This window comes from Lepidochelys kempii, chromosome 6, assembly GCF_965140265.1.
Source record: "Lepidochelys kempii isolate rLepKem1 chromosome 6, rLepKem1.hap2, whole genome shotgun sequence".
NCBI classification, from domain to species: domain Eukaryota; kingdom Metazoa; phylum Chordata; order Testudines; family Cheloniidae; genus Lepidochelys; species Lepidochelys kempii.
This window is the reverse complement of record NC_133261.1, coordinates 21,545,099-21,563,886: the sequence shown is the minus strand read 5'-3', so window position 1 is coordinate 21,563,886 and position 18,788 is coordinate 21,545,099. Positions and strand designations below refer to the sequence as shown.

At 40.9% G+C, this 18,788-nt stretch overlaps 1 protein-coding gene across 3 annotated transcripts in view; it reads left to right on the top strand.

The window, feature by feature from the left end:
* Window positions 1–15,911, top strand: part of LRP5 (LDL receptor related protein 5) — a 248,622-nt gene extending 232,711 nt beyond the window's left edge. For 2 of the 3 annotated variants that reach the window (XM_073347076.1, XM_073347078.1), the window contains 6 exons: window positions 620–856; window positions 1,502–1,612; window positions 4,578–4,820; window positions 6,614–6,753; window positions 11,632–11,729; window positions 12,252–15,911. In XM_073347076.1, the coding sequence (XP_073203177.1) occupies window positions 620–856; window positions 1,502–1,612; window positions 4,578–4,820; window positions 6,614–6,753; window positions 11,632–11,729; window positions 12,252–12,513 (1,091 nt within the window). In that variant the 3' untranslated portion in view covers window positions 12,514–15,911. The remainder of the gene's footprint in view (window positions 1–619; window positions 857–1,501; window positions 1,613–4,577; window positions 4,821–6,613; window positions 6,754–11,631; window positions 11,730–12,251) is intronic. The other variant, XM_073347077.1, reaches the window with a different exon arrangement.
* Window positions 15,912–18,788: the final 2,877 nt, after the last annotated feature.

The following is an 18,788-nucleotide window of genomic DNA, read 5'->3' as shown; positions in this document are numbered from 1 at the left end:
AGCCAAAGAAACACCAGATTCCTTAGCTTAAACTGTTGTAGCAGACTCAAACATCTGTACATGGACTAGCCACTAGACAAGGACAGAGACGCATATTGAGTAAGCATGGATTACATTTGGTTTAGGTAAACTAGTGACTGGTTCATCCAGAATGCCAGTTTTGTTATAAAGATTATACTAAACCATGATCAGAAATACCCTAGGATAATGTAATTTAGGGATTAGAGGTGAGTAAAGCTAGCAGTTTGTGCTTTGCAAGTGGAAACTGATATTTTGTGAGTATTCATTTATATGAAATCCATGTGAAAATCTCTTTGAAAAAGAAGTTGCTAACACGACGTTACTTATTCAGAGTTCCCTGCCACCAGTCCAGTTCTCAGACAACTAGACCATGCCTCTTCTGGCAGCATACACAGTTTTTTGTTACAAATTGGGAAACATTTATTCCCTGGGCAAATCTGTTAATTATTTCTTGATGAAAACTTGCCATTTTCACAGAGGAATTTCAGCATGGACATAACAAGTTTTCCATCTGTGAAAAGTCTCTTTCACTTTTTTATATATAATCTTTTTATCAGGACTAAAATGAGTGAGTATGTATGGTTTTTCTTGTCTCCAGAACCTCCAACTTGTTCCCCAGACCAGTTTACCTGTGCGACTGGGGAGATAGACTGTATCCCAATGGCATGGCGATGCGATGGATTTCCAGAATGTGATGATCAGAGTGATGAAGATAGCTGTCCTATATGTTCAGCAGCCCAGTTTCAGTGTGAGAAAGGACAATGTATTGATGCCCGCTTGCGGTGTAATGGAGAAATTGACTGCCAAGATAAATCCGACGAAGCAGACTGCAATAGTAAGATTAATGTCCTGAGTGCCTGGCTTTAAAGACCAGGATTTAAAGACCTTCCTTTTTACTCTGAAACCAAAAACACAAAAATACGTTGATTCTGCCCTTCTCTCCCTCTTCATCTCTCCCCACCCCCTCTTCTATGCTCAACGTATACATTTCCATAACTGCATAGTTACCTCATCAGCTACTTGTAAGCCTTAGGGAAAATAAATACAGTCTATGTTTAAAATCCAGAGCAAACATAGGAAACAAACGCACAGGGCTAATTTGACTAAAGACCTTGGATTGTCAGGAGCTGAAATAGATTTCCTCTCCATTCTGTTGCCTTAATGGCATATTCTGTTTTGTGGGGGGAATTTTTTTCAAGTTAATCAACACTTGTGTACTTCAGCTGTGTAATTGCTCGTACGTGCCAGAATTACACACTGTCTAAACTGTGTGTGTCTTGCTGACCATTTTTCTCCTAAGTACTAGACCGTGATGCAGAGATTCAGTTCCCAGGTGGATAAAGTGTAGTATACACAGCAAGTGCTGTATGTGTTACGTCTGGGTTTCGTAAAATGTTCAGTTACTTCACAGAGCAAGTTATAATTTGATTTAGATTAAGATTTTGTGTGCTAACTAAACGGTTATTTTTTCCCCATTCAGCAATCTGTCTCCCAAATCAGTTTCGATGTGCCAGTGGCCAGTGCATCCTCATAAAACAGCAGTGTGACTCCTTTCCAGATTGCATCGATGGTTCCGATGAACTCATGTGTGGTGAGAGGTCTTTCTTTGGGATTAAAGCTGTCTGCATGCATGCAGGCATTACATTGAAGTGTGTGTATATTGACTGTTACTTCTATGGCTGGCCCTGAGTCTAGGGGGATAGACCAGCTCTAGCTTGCTGCTAAACTCAGTCCTGCTCTTTCTAAGTTCCTGTCTACACTGTAACAACAGCCCTGTTGGTGGCCTGATTACAACTCACTGGTAGCCTTGGAATTCATAGGGCTGCTGCACAGTTCAGGAACACTGTTAAAACAAAGCTTAGCCCCATCTACATTACAAGATCCAAGCTTTAATTATCTCAAGAGATGACTATGTTGTGACCCAGCAAGGTACAGTGAAGATAGGACAAGAGAGCATAGGAGAGACCTTGATTTCCTGGCTGAAATGTAATCGGAAGTTCTTATGACCAGAGCTGTTTGTGAGTTATGGCTGAGCCTATGATGACTACTCCATTTTGCCCTTAGTTGTAATTGGCCCATTATTTTGTCAAATGCTTTGAGAAGCATGGAAGGCATAATGCAAATTCCATTCTGTTCTGCCCAAAACTGCCCCCCCTTTTCCCATCCCACCCCCACCTTCCATGCCTGGGCATATACAGCTCATGAAACTTTTGAATAGCTGGGAGGAGTAAGGACAGCCACTTTCAGCTACAAAGGGGGCTGTTTTAATTGAACGGTTGCAGCTCCTCGTTCTGAAGTGCTGCTGTGGGATAGAAGCAGGAACGCCGCTCTTCTGGGAATCTCATATGAACAAACAAAATCAGTCACCGAGTTTATATAGAGAATGCTACAGAGCATCTAAGAATGTCAATCTTATGGGGCAGGCTAATTGCCAGGTATTTAATATGTTGGGGATCAGCAAGTTTCTCAAGTGTGAGAGGGAGCTGATAAGGAGTGTTGTGCTGGGTGGGGGAGGAGTGATTGGGAGAAGGAGCCAGGTTGGGGTACCTCACTCCTTCCTCCCCTACCCTGCATTATCCTACACATCCCATCCCTTTCTGGTTGGTTCCTGACCCACCCTTCCTCATGCTGGGAACCAGCAGTGGGAGGCATGTTTCATTAGCAACCAGGACTAAGAGGTGAGGGCTAGTCGCATGTTGAACAGGTGAGAGTAGGGGGCAGCATTGGAAGGATGAGCTGGGCTTATGAGGCTTTCGACCCATATGGGAGGGCGCTCTTCAAAAGCACAGTAGGGGATGGGGCAAGCAAAGGCTGGGAATGTAGGAGAAGCCTCATTAGCGGAGAAAAGAAAGTGGGAGCAGGAAATGTGGTTGGCATAGGAGAGGAGAAGAGCAATAGAAGATTAATTCATTTGCAAACTCATACCCTGGAAACCTCAGGGTGAATATTCTCCTGTTCCCCAATTGTCCCTTCTACTCTAGCCTACTTAACCTTCTTGCAGCCCTCACCCAATTCCTCCTTCTAAATAATAGTAAAAAGATTTTTTGTGCATTTGACAGCATCTTATGTATAGCCAGTTTTCTTTTTTTTCTGCACTCAGGCCCTGGTCCAGCAATTAAATCTGCACAGCCACAGTTGGTCTCCATGCAAGTGCAAGGATGCATACACAGGGCCCTGATCCTGCAATCAGATCCTCAGTTAGTTTCTTGCTTGATGAAAAATGTCCGTTGGGGGAAACCAAAAAAAAAAAAAAAATCTTCTAAAAATTCAGGACTTAGTGTTCAAAGGATGCTTTTATCGAAACTGGATTTTTTTTTTAATTGGCCATTTTAAAACAAGTCCAGCGGAGTGCCCCTTTAAAATGATCATCGGATAGGTAGAATGGTTGAAACTCTAATACTGAAGGCTGGATCGATCCTCCGTTGGTGCACGTTGGGGATAACACCAATGTCTTCAGCGGCACTGCCTTGATTTGCACGAGCTTAGGGTCCGACCCAAACTTTGTGTATTTTTAATTTCTTTGATGCAGCCAAACACCATGGGGGGGCAGAGGAGAGTACACTTCCCTCACCTACTGCCTCTGCAGCAATGGTTACGCTAACGTGCTATTCCCTGAGCTGTGCTGACATCAGTCATTGACGGTGGAGCATGAAAATCCTTTCATCATGACATGATGAGAGGATAATATAATCTGAAGTAGTTGTTAAATCAGAATAGCTGTGTTAGGCTCCGGTGCATTCAAAATGCAGGAAGGATTTTAAAAAAAATTGATTTGCCAAATGGAATAGGACAAATGATAAAGCAGCGCAAGAATTTTTATCAGATTGCTGACCGGGTTTGATTCAGCCTGTACTTGTTGGCACGCCATGCTAGCATTTCCCTCGTGGCCACATAAGAGATTCTGCAGAATTTAAGATTTCATTTAATTAAAAAATACTTCAGAGTTGGCTGAGCAGATTCAACTCCTGATTACATCACCGCTGCAGATCTGGCCATAGGTCTTTGACTCAATGATGTGACCCAGTGCAGGATTCATTTAAGGAGAGATGTGGAGTGCCCCGCCATTGTCTCGAGAACACATTGTTAATTCTGAAAGTTAATGATACCGATTAATACATTTTAGTGTATTGGCTATTTCAGTCAGAAAGTCACATATTTTGGGATGGTGGGCAAAGCTGTTCCAACAGCGAAAAAGTCTCATGTTTTAAAGGAATTCGTTCAGCTTGAAATTTAGTCCGTTTTAAAAATTAGTTAGAAGTGGCTTCTGGTACATTTTTAGAGGGCAGAGTGTAGGTGAGGTCAGAAGGTCCCTAATCACTATATGTGGAGGAGAGGAGACGTAAAATCTTGCTCGATAATTCAGAATGTAGAAGGCCTGAGGGACTCTGTGAGTGAGAGAGTGTAATGTAATTATTTGCATAGTGCATTGTGTGAATGATTCTATGATCAATCTATCTTGTTCCCCCTGGCCCGGGGTTTTAGGAGCAAGTATGGAGGTTTTTCCGGAGCAGCATCATATACATCAATGTAATGATTTTTTTTTCTTTTTTTTTCAGAAAAAAACACATCCTCAGATGAACCTCAACCCCACGTTAGTGCTATTGGACCAGTCATTGGTATCATACTGTCCCTTTTGGTCATGGGAGGAATGTATTTTGTTTGCCAGCGAGTGGTATGTCAGCGCTATGCTGGACCCAATGGACCTTTTCCACATGAATATGTCAGCGGAACCCCTCATGTGCCTCTTAATTTTATAGCTCCAGGGAGTTCTCAGCATGGCACTTTTACTGGTAAGGACGGTAAGGACCCTGCATTTCATCAGCACTATTATGTTACCTGGATTTTATTTTCACAGGATACTAACTATGGGGCTGTTTTTTGTAGGCACCAAAGCAAGTTAGATGTCGAACGTCCTTTGACTTTCAGTGGGACTTCGGTGCTTATCTGCCCATTGGGCCACATTTGCAAATGTTTTCGGGTGCCAAAAGATGCAGATAGGTTTCTTTCAGTGGAAGTTAGACACTTTGGTGCTTTTGAAAATTCCATGAGGTGCCTAATTTTTTATTTTTTTAAATCTTCCCCTTAATAGTTACTATGGAGGTCATGGGTATGTTCTTGGGTGTTGCCTCTACAACGCTCTTACCCAAGTTTGATGGTATTTAACCCAGGGCTAGCTGGACCAGCTGGGGGTGTAGGTTAGAGCCCAGGCGCCACCCCACTCAGACTGATAACCCACCCGCTTTGCAGTGAGGACTCGGCCTAAATCACTTGAGTGCTGATAACCCTCTAATGCCTTCCCACGATTGCCCTGGATCCCCAGAAGGACAGACAAGTTTTTCCACAATTCACTGTGAAAGAACAGCAGAGCTGCTGAGCTCACAAGAGCACGCAGAACTGCAGGATATGCCCCCAGAAGCCCTCTAAAGAGACAGGCGAATGCTGCCCCAATGAGGACACAGTAAATTAGATATGGCTTTGCAGTGTGACTGCTTATACCTGGAATAGGCAAACCCAAGTGTTCAGACCCAGGTGCTAATCACCTAGGCAAACTCTTCAGTGAAGACATACCCCTAGGTTTAATTCCTGGCTCCATTGAAGCCAGTGGTGCTATGACCATTTATACCAATGGAGAATCTGCCTCTAGATGTTGGAACTATGCAGGAAGAAGGAAGCATGGGCTGTGAGAGCACGACAGCTCCAAAAGGGCTACGTGCCACCAGATATGATTGATTGTAAAAATAATGTAAGTTGTGTGGGCTGCATCTCTATGAATGAAACACCATGTTTTCCATGGGTACTTCATGGATGGCAAAACCTTCCCAAATAACTTCTAAACCAAATGTTTTCCTGATCATCAAAGAGGCTGATATTGTACCATATACCCATTATGAAAACTGTCCTCTGAGTTTTTATGGAGACAAAACCTGATCAGAATTTTTTTTCCCCCATGGAAAATGTTGACAAAACTGGGGGGGGGGGGGGGGAATTGCTTTTGTAAATATTTTTCATGGAAAATGTGGCTTTTGGGGCAAAATATCCAAAATGGAAATCTTTTGGTTGTCAAGCTTTTATTTTCTCTATGAAATACTGAAATCTTCTGTAGAAAGCAGATGCTTCTTGCAAAAAAATGTCTTCAAAAACCCAATTTTTGGTCAAAAAAACAATTTAAACAGAAAAGTTTTGACCAGCCCTCATGGGGAGACTCCTTTATTGTCCAGCTGCTGTCAGTCACTAGCTCAATGCAACAGTGAGTGATACATTAAATTAATTTATTTTAATGTTGTGACTTTGGATTGTGACATTGTAACTTTCAAAGTAGAGGCTCATGAACCAAATAATCCATGCATTGGCAAGAAGACTTGAAGAGGAAGCTATAAAATGGAGTTGTACTCTCGGCTGGTAGCAGAAGAAAGATTTTGTTCTTAATAAGGAAAGTAAATGAGCTTTAAATTAACAAGACTACTTTCTCAGACAATGAGGGCTAATGGAGCTACATTGATTCACATCAGCTGAGGATCTGGCTCCAATACAATGGCAGATAAGATTGTAGTTACCTAATTGTGTATCCCTGTCTTGTTCTGGTTCCATGCAGGCATCTCTTGTGGAAAGTCTATGATTAGCTCCATGAGCCTCATGGGAGGAAGTAGCGGTGCCCCTCTGTATGACAGAAACCATGTTACTGGAGCCTCTTCTAGTAGTTCGTCCAGCACTAAAGCCACTTTCTACCCACAGGTAAGTCTTGAAAATGTGTCCAACAGGAGATAAAGGGCCTCCCATTTCTGTCCAAAAAATGGACAGATTAAAACTTGTGCTATTAGAGAAATGCTAATAAAGACCGTCTTGGATCATGTCATTTAGCAGTGGGGAAATCCAATGCTCACTGAATTCAATAGAATGGCTTCCATGTATTCCAGTGAGCATTGCATCGTGCTCGTGGGCTTTACCTTTATCTTTATTATTAAAAAGATGCTCTTCCAGGACATTCCTGTGCATTTTTTTTTTGTATGGGTGTTCTTACCACCCGAGTACTTGTAAATATCTGGTCCTCTGTCTCTGGTGAACTCTTTCACTGACCTGATGATGTTTGGCACTTCATAATCCCACAAGCATGCACAGGAGTGAGAAAACAAACAAAACACAGCCGGGTGGAAGAAAACACTCAAAAACTAAGCTTGGCTCGCTATTTATCCGAAGTGTTCAACTTCAATTCAGAAAACCAAATGCAAGCACCAGAAAAACAAAGTGGCACCACTGTATGTCGCTGAAGCTTAAAATGTTTTGTGGTTTTTCAGGTGTCTGGTTCTGGATTTACATGATTTCCCTGCTGGAAAATGAGATTCTTAGTCCCTAAACCAAATTTCCATAAGTTAGGAAATAAGCCTGTAGAGGTTAGGAAATGAAAAGGGAGAGATGCATGATAAAACCCAATGAGGAAGGGGCATTGGTGACTTATGGGAGAGGGATGCAGAGGAGGTTATTTGCACCAACATCTTTTTGTACAGTTGTTTTGCTGCTTCTCAGCATCACTGAGCAAGCAATACATACATTTACTCTTCTGTGTACATGAGCTTTCAGAGCCAGCCTCTATAAGCATTAGAAGGACTTTGACAAATATGATTAAGATGGTCCAATACTACAGTCGAGAGCCAAATTAGTATGTAAAGGGAGAGGGGTGTACACAAGTTTACATATAAACAGGTAATACGTTATAATAAATCAAAAAGAATTTGGAAGCCAGTATATATTGTTCTTGTGTCTAGCACTAACTATAATCTTATTTCTTAATTTTTAAGGGGGTAGGTGGGTGAGGGAAAATTGTGAATACAACTGAACTGTCTGTTGGTTCCTGCAATATAGAAAACCTTGGTTTGATTTCTTTTCCTCATTCGTCACTCACTAGGCCAACAAAGGAGTGAGTCAAGAGTCTGTAAAGATATTTGGAACTCCAACATAGCAGCCCTTTTAATTCAATATTAGTGGAGGAAAGAAAACCAGCAGGATTTGCTGGTCAACTTTATGGTAGATAAATGGTGCACACATGGGTGTCAGCTACTGATTAAAAATGTAAATCGTTTACATATGTAAATCTAAATGAGCAAGGAAGCCTAAGAACTGGTCTGTGAACAGGTTTTATATTGCTGTAACTATATGGTATGCATCTGATGAAGTGAGCTGTAGCTCACAAAAGCTTATGCTCTAATAAATTTGTTAGTCTCTAAGGTGCCACAAGTTATCCTTTTCTTTTTACGGATACAGACTAACATCGTTGCTACTCTGAAACCAGTTTAGAAATTGATACAGTTGAAGGCCTCTAGTGTGGATAAAGTTATATAGGCATAAAGGTGCTTATATTGGCATAGCTCATTCTTCTAACTTCAGGGATTGTACCACTTTAAATATATCTATTTCAAAACAGATATAGTTGGAGCAATACAAAACCTGTGTGTAGTCAGGCTCTAATTGTTCCTACTTTGTTGTTATCTTTTGCTGTGTTAATTGAGGCCACTTAAAAAGCATTAAACAGATAATCTGCAAACACAGGTCTGATATTTGAAGCACTGGGGATGAAGAGTTATGGCCAGAGATCTGATGAGTGGAGAGGGGAAGAAGTGTGGTGTGCTTTAAGCTTTGCTGCTGATCCCAGTCTCTCCATGTCATTTCAGAGTTGGTGGGCACTTCTGCTAAAATGATCAGCAGCGATATACTGAACAGTGCTAACATTTAAATTGCCACTAGCTAGCAGGGGCAGACTGGACAAAAAAATTAGTGGTTGTATTCTCCTACACTACTCAGCTCTGCTCCAGTCACAATGCAAGCTCTGCCTAAACAAGACATCAATCAGAGCAGATCATGCAGCTCTTTGTGTACCTCCCACTAACACAGAGGTCCACAACAACTGAGCTCCCCATGCAAACCACCACTTGTAACATAGACCTCGGTTGAGTCATCTGCAGGGATAGAACAGGTTCTCGGGATATAAAATCTGAACCTTTACTGCTTGAGCTAATGGACCAGCTACATTAGCTTGGAGGCTGTGGCAAACTCATAAACTTCTATGTTCAGCCTAGCCACTAAATGGGACCAAAGAGTCGCACTGTGTTAGTTTGGGTTTCATTAATTCTATGAAGCAGGAAGATAGCTAGTGAGCCTGTTCACTGAAGTCACAGACAGATTAACTGCTCCAAAAACCCATTATGCTGCAGCACAAAGAGAGGCCAGCAAGAGGTACTTTGCCTCCACCATATTGTCTGGATTTGTTTTGAGCTGTGGCCATTTTAGTCGATCCAAGCTGCCTTCACTTGGTACCTGATTCAAGTACCTCCAGACACAAAGAAATTTCCAGTTGCAGGGAGGAAAAAATCGAGTGGATTTGGGCCAGGATGCCTGGTTTTATGAGCACAGAGGGGATAAATGTAAGGTAATATCTGGTTGAGTTAGGCCAGTGCTCCTCACTAAAGTATTGAGGTGCTGGGGATCCTTTGTTACACACCACCTCCTTCAGACCCACGTCTGTGAAGGCCTGTGGGGAACAACAGGGTTCATGGCTGGGGGAGACTGAGTGTCTCCCTTGGGGAAGGCTGCGTGCCAGATTCTCTTAAGGAAGCTGTTGTGAAGCCTTTACTCAGTAAACCATCACTTGACCCTGACTCTCTGGCCAGTTATGATCTGGTAGCTAATCCTCCAGTTTTAGTTTAAAATTATAGAGAGAGGCCGTGGCACGACAACTCTGAGCTTCTAGCTGTCTCTGGTCGTCTTCCTAGTTATTCTGGCTACGGCACAGACACATGAGAGGTGTTGATGGATGTTCTCCTGGCAATCGATAAAGATCGGGGCCAGATCTTCATCTGGTGCAAATCAGCATAGTTCCATTGAAGTCAATGGGGCGAGGCCAATTTACAGCAGTTGAGGATCTGGCCACAGGCATCAAAGCTAACATCAGTGAGATCTGCTGTCTTTAATATGAATTGTGAAGTGTTGTTGGCTCAGCTGATAACTCTAGTAGGAGTACATGGAGCTGCTCTTGGTGTGTCTGTTCCTTTCTTGCTAAGCATTCCCAGAGGGTACTCTTGGGCAATCGTTCATCATGCCTTAAGATGTAATTGTGTGGAGCTCCATAGGGCTGGGTCTTTTCTCCCTTCCTGCTACCAAGTCTGTTGGTAGGGTTAGTGTGGAAGTGTTATGGTGGTGCTTTCCCCCTGAGTTAATACTGATGAAATACCACAGCTCAACGTTGAGACCACTGTGCTGGTAGAAGTGCAATTTTTCAGATGCAGCATAAAACTGAGGTCCTGGTCACTTGTGATAATTAAAGTTCCTTTGGCATTTTTAATAAGAATACAGATGTTAATCAAACTCCTGCTCGAATAAAACGTGCCGTTTCAGTGGATACATCATTCCTCATCTCCCTGTGGTGCAGTGCTAAAGAACTGCTTCCTTTTACCCCAGAAGTAGCTGTATTTTAGTGGTGACTGAAGTGATCCCTTATCTACTTTATAAGGGTGTGGAGGCTTAACACTGTATTTATAAATCCTCTTCAGATCCTTGGATGAAAGGCACAAAGCGTTATCGTTTTATCTGTGTTTTATTAGTGCTGAAGATCATATTTCTCTTTCCCCTGACAGCGGGGGAGGAGGAATTGGGTGTATATCGAAGATGGTAATGAATACCTAGCGGCACATTCCCATCTTGCTGATCAGTGATTTATGCATGTCACTCCACTGGGAGGCAAGGATGTACCCATTACTATTGTTGTTCAATTGAACTGTGCTAGAAAGAACATGAAATACATGAAGTGTTACTGCTCACTTTGTTCCCCTCTAAAAATGAATAGACTGGAATATTTAAAAAACAAAAATGGGGACGGAGGGTGGGGTGGGGATTTCCACTGCAAGTTTCCACTTAAACTTGAAGCATAATCAATGCTATTTTCTTAAGGGCTGCCAACAATTAGTTAGTCATTTTTTTGGGTGCAGGATGGGGGAGATTTTAAGCATTCATGGCTAATAGCTTCTTTGCATTGCTGACCTTGTCAAACTGGTGTGATTTAAAAAGAGTAGTAAAAAAAGTTACCGGGAAAACATGGAGTGAACCAGTCGTAGTAAAGGAACTCAAGCTTCTGGATGTGGCATTGATTGGGACAGGGTAAGGGTTGGGGTGGAGGAGGCTCCAAGTCTGACAAGGAAGAGATCTGTCTTTATGTTCATAAATAAAGAAAGCTTTTGAAGGCACGAGGTGGGGAGACTGGAAAACTGGGTTCAGTTCCCGGCTCCATCATAGCTTTTCTGTGTAACACTGGACAAGGCACTTAACCTCTCATTTAAGTAGTAGGGAACTGTAACTCCCTCCGCTGCAGGAATCAGTGGCTGAAATTCTGTGGTCTGTGTGCTATGTCTAGGCTAGAAGATCACAGTGAACCCTTCTGGCCTTAAAAAAAAAATCTATGAATCCTTATGAAGCTACATGTAAAAACAAGGAGAGAAGGCTAGACTATGGGTGAGATAATAGCAACCTATGGGAGATATTTTTATACTGTTTTTCACTGTCTTTCTAAGTATTGTTCCATAATGAGTTAAACTGAACCTCTGCCTTATTTGTTCTTAACATCCACAGATTTTGAACCCACCTCCTTCCCCAGCCACTGATCGCTCTTTATATAACACAGAGATGTTCTATTCCTCAAACATTCCTTCAACAACAAGATCTTACAGGTACTGATCAAATGGAAAGCTTGGCATTTTCTTAGGTTGAGGTCTCTTTGGTTTTGTGCCTAGGAAAAAAACCAATCTTGTTCAAAGCTTTATCTTTTAAAGGAGAAAAAGGGGTTGTTTTTTTCCCTCTTTGATCAAATGGCATGTCAGACCGTGGTTACTCTTGTTACTATATCAAACATCCACTTTATTTGTTCATTTCTGAAAAATGAAAACATTCTGTGAGTGATTAGTTGAGGCAGTAGAAATGGGGTCTAGAGCTTTTCACTGCTAGGTTGCTGATTATAATCCAGCCAAAATAGACTGTATCACCTGATGACAGTTCAGCACCCTGTGTAAAACAAGAGAAGTGGTTCTAGTTTGTGGCACCTAATTCCCTGATGCTCCTTTGAAAATCCCATCTGTAACACCTGTGCTTTGGAGGTCTTCACTCCAGCACCTTTCACCTGCATTTAAAATTCATGCAAAGTATTTTTTTTAAGGCATTTGAACACTACTAACACTGAGCTGTTAACTTTTCAGACCCTACCTTATACGAGGAATAGCTCCGCCCACGACACCATGCAGCACAGATGTGTGCGACAGTGACTACACCACAAGCCGGTGGAAGGCCAACAAATACTACATAGATCTAAATTCAGACTCAGATCCTTATCCCCCTCCCCCCACGCCTCGCAGCCAGTACATGTCGGCAGAAGAAAGCTGCCCTCCATCTCCTGCCACAGAGCGAAGTTACTTTCACCTCTACCCCCCTCCACCGTCTCCTTGTACAGACTCCTCATGACCTTAATAGAAGGAACTTGTCTTTTACTGTAAATATTTTTAAATATGAACAAAGATTAAAATATATTTTATGATGTTAAAAATAAATAGGGGTGGGAATTTAAAAAAAGAAAATGTGAATAAAAATGAATGGGGTGGGGCTGTGAAAATGTGTACAGTGGAAGAATATTTATAAATTTGATTTTTTTTTAATTTAATTTCCATTCTTTTGTGCCATAATTGCCTTTTTTTAAATTGAAGTCAGGAAACTGATTTGACCTCCAAGGGACTGGGGGGGGGGGGAGGAAAGGATGAGGATGTTGAGCCTTTGTGGGTTTTTTAAAGTCCCCTTTTTAATGCTGTAAAATGTATGTCAATGTGACACCAAAGGGAAAACAAAAACAAAAAAAGAGGCTCCTGGGAGGGGCATGCTAAAAAGAAGCTGAGAGGCTGAATGACAAAACTTGTCTTACGGTTATTCGAAAAAAAAGAGAACAAAAACTATTTTGTTTCAAAAAATAATTTGTTCACTGCCAAAAAATTAATAACCAAATTATATATTTTTGTTTAGAAAGTTGAATGAAAAACAAACAAACAAACAAAAACCTCCCTCCTGAATGTTCCAGTTTGCAAACAAGCCAGTTGCTTCCCAGAGGAACCCAGGCACTAAAAGAGGCCAAGATTTTGAACCTTGCACTCTATTCACTCAGCACTAGTCACTCTTTCCAGTTCGACGTGATAAAACAAGGTCCTCCGTCATTCCCTAGCAGCCACTTCACTCTAGGTGGGCATGGGACCACAGAGCCATTCCTAGAGAGATTGTGGGGGTCAGCCAGGAAAGGTCTGTTATAGCTAAGTTAGTCTCCTCTTTCCTGAAAAATGGTAGCAGTTCCATCACCTGTTTCTGAAGTCTGGACTTCCTAGTCAGTTCTGTATATATAGCTCCTGCCCCTGTATTTAGCTCAGCAAATTGCTCTAGTTCCAGATGTCCGGATCCCAGAGTGTGGTGGTCCAGTAACACGCCAGCTCATATTTACTTCAGTAGGAAAGTTTTAAGATTAAATATTTGGGAAACTAAATATGTACAGAGGTAGAACAAAAAAACCCTCAAACAAACACAAGCAAGCAACCCACACACGTTAAAATGCATGTGATTTAGTTATGGCCCTATGAAAATTTGCTAGAAAATGAGTTTAATTTTACCAAAAGGCAGCAAAAATAAGGACTTTTTTTTTCTTTTTTAAAATTAACTCTTCACATTATAGAAACTGCTGTAATGCCAAGACAGCACCACAGAAGAGATCTGTTTCAGGCATTTAACATGTAGCACTTATCAGAGGGGTTCTCAGACTGGGGGTCGGGACCCCTCAGGGGGTCACGAGGTTATTACGTGGGGGGTCGTGAGCTGTCAGCCTCCACCCCAAACCCCGCTTCGCCTCCAGCATTTATAATGGTTTTAAATATAAAAAAGTGTTTTTAATTTATAAGAGGGGGGGTCATACTCAGAGGCTTGCTATGTGAAAGGGGGCACCAGTACAAAAGTTTGAGAACCACTGACTTAACAAGCTGCTAGCTGGGCGGCTATCAGTTCCTTTTACCAAATTAACAGACATGAACGATATTTCTCCTTGCTATTATCCAAGGTCTCTACTGTTGCACAGTGCTTTTAGAAACTGTCCTTACGACAGCAGCCATAATGTGGACATGTAGTCAAGACACTTGAGAAAAAAACTGGATAATACAGATCTGCACCTGTTTTTTACAGCTGCTGAAGAACAGGTGCAGTCAGCCTCTGACAGACTGAATAGCATTGACAGAAATGAAACCTTTTCGTTTTTGAACTCTCAAGTTGGATTTTTATTTTAGCAAGCTTCCCCCCCACCCCCCAACCCGAGAGCAATAGAGAGATCGAGTGAGCAAGAGGGAAGGGAATCCTCCAGCTAAGGGCCAAAATTCTTCACTTGCATCCTCAGTGTGGATTTAAACTCCAAACATTCTGATCCTGCTACATTCTCAGATCTCACTGTCTGCTCTTCCTATCCACATGGATCCGAGAACAGAATTTTGCTCACTGTGATTGTCATTTTATTAAAAGTCTGAGAAGGAGCCTGGGTTTGTTAGCTTTGTAAAATCCCTAGCCTCTCTGATTTGGATTCAGCTCAGAGAAGAGGCCCTTTGTTTGCATGGAGAAAAACAGAGCAAAGTATTAAGAGTTTAATTTTGCAGATCAACCCTATACTAAAAACACTGCAAAATGGATTTCTCCATGAACGTTAGCTGTTCTGCAGTATGTCAGGAGAGAGGAAGTCATGGTGTCTGTTAACCTTAGAGTGACTCTTGGCAGATCTCTGGAAAATGGTGTGCGCTGTTTGGCTGAATGAGGATCAAATTTCATGTCACCATGTTTAAGTCAACTAAATTGTAAATAGAAATCCATGGGATATTTTACATGTAATATCCCTCATCTAAAGAAGAGCTTACACCAGTTGGAGACTACAGTCCAGTTATGTATTTTTCTCACATCACTGTATTTGTGTGTGTGCTCATTGTTCCTCATTTGTTAATGAATTCATAATTTTAGTAATGTCACTTTATAGCTCTTGCTTAGAAATATGCAATGTTACATTTCCTGTATCCTTGCGATGATGCTGGATGTGAGATTACATGGATTATTTTTTTGATAAACCACTGTTCATTTAAAAAAGAACCACATTTTTTTTTAATCTTAACCCCACTTAATAGGAAATAAGTTTTCAGATCATAAGGTTTGGGGTTGAGTTTAGGGAAACTGTAGGAATTTTGCTCAGACTTTGAGTTATCTTGACGATCAAATTCAGAACTGACTCTGGGAAACACTTCTGGGTATGTATGAATAAACAAAGCATATACAGTGCTTGAAAACAGCTTTTAAATTTCAGTTGGAAGAGCAGAGCCTTTTGCTGTGATGACCAGTTTACTGAGGAATGATCTTATTTGAGACCCTGGATGATGGTCAATATCTGAGACTGTGTTTTTGGAAGTCTTGCCCTGCTTTATTATTATTATTATGGGCTTAGTTATCGATCCTAAAAAGAACTTGTTTAAGAATTAAACATTTTGTTTAAATGGAATGTAAAGTATTACTTCTAAGTGCTGGAGACTGTGTACATCTTACACAGGGTTCCCACACTGCCAGTACCCTAGAAAAGATGTCATATTTCAGTAAGAGGGGCCCCTGCTTCCTGGAAATACGATGCAGCTTGTTCCTGTGAATGTACTTCCAGCCTTTTGAATTTCAGGCGCCTCAACTGAGCAAAACAGGTGCTATTTTCCTCTGGATCAGACTGACAGAGAACTGGAGAGAAACTGCTAAATGTAAATAATCGGTTATGGCCATTGGATATTGACCAAGCAGAAAATAAAATGTGCGGAGTGTTTTTTCGTCATTTGTATGTCCAGTTTTATTAACCAAGTGTGCCTTGGGAAAGATAACAACAGTGTTTGCAGAGAAAGAACTCTTAAAATCTGCAGGAAGACGCATATGTTTGGATTGCCTTAGTTTGAGCAGTTGTGGTCTTAAATCAATTTAGCCTGGTGTTTTTCATTTTCCTTGTGATCATTATTATTCACTGTTGCAGTATGTTAGCACTTCAGCCAGTTTAAGTTAAGACAGACCTCTCTGTCTGGTGTGTAACTAGTAATGGGCAAAGGATGTAGTTAATCCTGTGCCATATTTAACAGACAGGTGTACTAGGAAAGTGGAGAGAGAATGAAAGAGAGAGAGACTCTATTTACACTTGTAAAAGGAACTATCTTGTGTGGTTGCTATACTGAGATTTGCCCTGGTTACAACTGTTGATATAGATGAAGCAGGGTAATGCCATAGTGTAGACAAGCAAAGCTGCTATAAATCATAGCTTACACGAGTGAAATTACTCCCATTTCAAGCAAGACTATGGTGCATCAGGGCAAATTGTGGCTTACATTGGTTCAGCTAGATGGGTGGCCAACCACCCATACTTGAAATTCCCAGTAAAGATAAGGCCTTTAGTCGACAGAGTCTGTTGTATGAGTCCCAGTGCACTTACCAATTATCACTGATATAATTTGCCCTTCTTGTTTACCCTGAGCATTTTGAAAAGTCTCCTCTGATCCCAGTTACTCTGATGGGCATTACACTGAGCCAATCCAAGTGAGTAGCTGTGCTTGTAATTGAGCTACAACTGATCTCCATTAACGTCAGGAAATGAAAACAGAAGGCAGGCATGTTCCCAATAATTAAAAACACACACAAGTGCTTGGCATGGAGCCCTGAATTTGAAATATCATTTTTGATGTTAGGCAGGACTGAGGGACATAGTATAAATAATATCCTTATTTGGACAGAGCATTGCATGCAAGCCACAGCCAAAGGGGGACAGTGGTTTACAGGGTCAATTATTCAACAGTTTATAGGTTTAAATAATTTTGAATATGTTCCTCAGTAAAAATTTGTCTTGAACACAAAAGATTGAAAGAAAATTTGTCTACAGAGAAGGCAAGTTTAACTGGCCACCGAATAACCAATAATCCTGGCTACAGAAAACTCACTGTGAAATGTCCAAGAATTCTAATGCAGCTCGTCTCTTAGATGTAGCAAATACTGCATTTTGGTTTCTTTTTGTTATGTTGTTACATTAAAAACCCTTAGGCCATTATTCTGATTTTACTTAACAATAAGGTATCAGTTTTATATTTTAAAATGTAAGAGGTATCTGAAATGAATACTAATATACATAAACATTTTGTAGCTCCTGTAATTTGTTTCCTTGCTCTGCTTTCTGTAAATACCTTGTTGTAACTAGTATTCTTTTCTTTTTTGGGACTGGCCAACAGCTCTGTGGCATTATGACCCCACCTGAGAAGGTTCTGAAATAGCCCATCGCCCCTTGTCTGTGTTGGACCTAAGGTTAGGGCTGGTGGAAATGAGTCTGATACAATAGTCCTCTGCCTCCCAAATTAAAATCCAGCAGTCCCAGGTCCAAAGATCCCAAATTTACTTCCAAGCTCCCATGGCAATACCCTGCCAACTCTTAGGTGGTCCGTGGATATTACTGAGCTATAATGACCAAGGACCTGATCCTGACTGATTTCAGTGAGGAGTTAAGGCCCTGATTCTGCACCATTGACTTCAGTGGGCAAAGAAACAGACTGCTAATGCACTGAAGACCTCACTGATCAATCCCAAGCAGAACTTTTAGATTGACCATCAGGTATGAAGGCATGTCTGAACTGTGTTTTCAGAGACAGAAAGCAAATCTGAAACTTAGGGTAGATGACTGACTAATTCACCAGCACCGTATGTTTCTGAAAATCAAATACTCAAACTGAAGCACCTGTCTCTAGATCAGAAACATACTATGTTCTCCTAGTGCAGTGATCATCTGTACTTCTTCGGTGTGTGGGTGTCAGAGGGAGAGGTACTCCAACTTAATTTGTAAAATGTATTTGCAGAAGAACACTGTAAATATGTACTGAAGTACTTGGTTGCAATTAGAAACAAAATACTTGTGATATCAAATGAAATTTATCTGCATAAGACTGATATAGTAAAATTGCTTAAAGCAGGAGCAGCGCTTTGCTGTTGTACGTGAAATTTGAAGGGCATTGTAAAGAGAAATCTAACCCAGACAGCTCTTTTTTATCTTATCTAAATATACCACAATTGCTGCTAATGTAAATGTACCTGAATATACAAAGATTACCAAGAATTGTTACGATAAAAAGAATCCCTCACGTCAAGCTTTTATATTTATATTAAAATATGTATTCTGCAAACAATCTACATAGTGTAGCTTTATATTTGTATCATTTTGTAGAATTCATCGTCACAAAAGAAAACCAAACCAACATTTTAGTGCCTTGGGTATTTTAAACAGCTCAGCATATTGACGGGGAGAAAACGACGCCTTAAATTAAGTGCCCCAGTGGCTAGTTTTTACAAAATAGTGTAACAGTGTGCTTTTGTGCCCCATTCATTCCAGACATGCCCATATTATGGAATAAAATTAAATTTATTTTGTATTTCGTAATGTGGACTCTGGTAAGAAATATTTGCTCCAAAAATATCAATGTAATTAATCTGTAATATTCTGTGATTTTTTTTTTCAGTTGCATTTTTTAAAGTGAGTTTCGGCTACTTATCTGCCCCTTTTGTAAGGTCAGATTTCCATAATTTTATATAAATATGGAGTTATGCCATCTATTAAAATACATGATGTTAATTTAAACAAACCCCAATAGTTTGTTTTATGTATTTTTGGTTAAATTAACATTTTC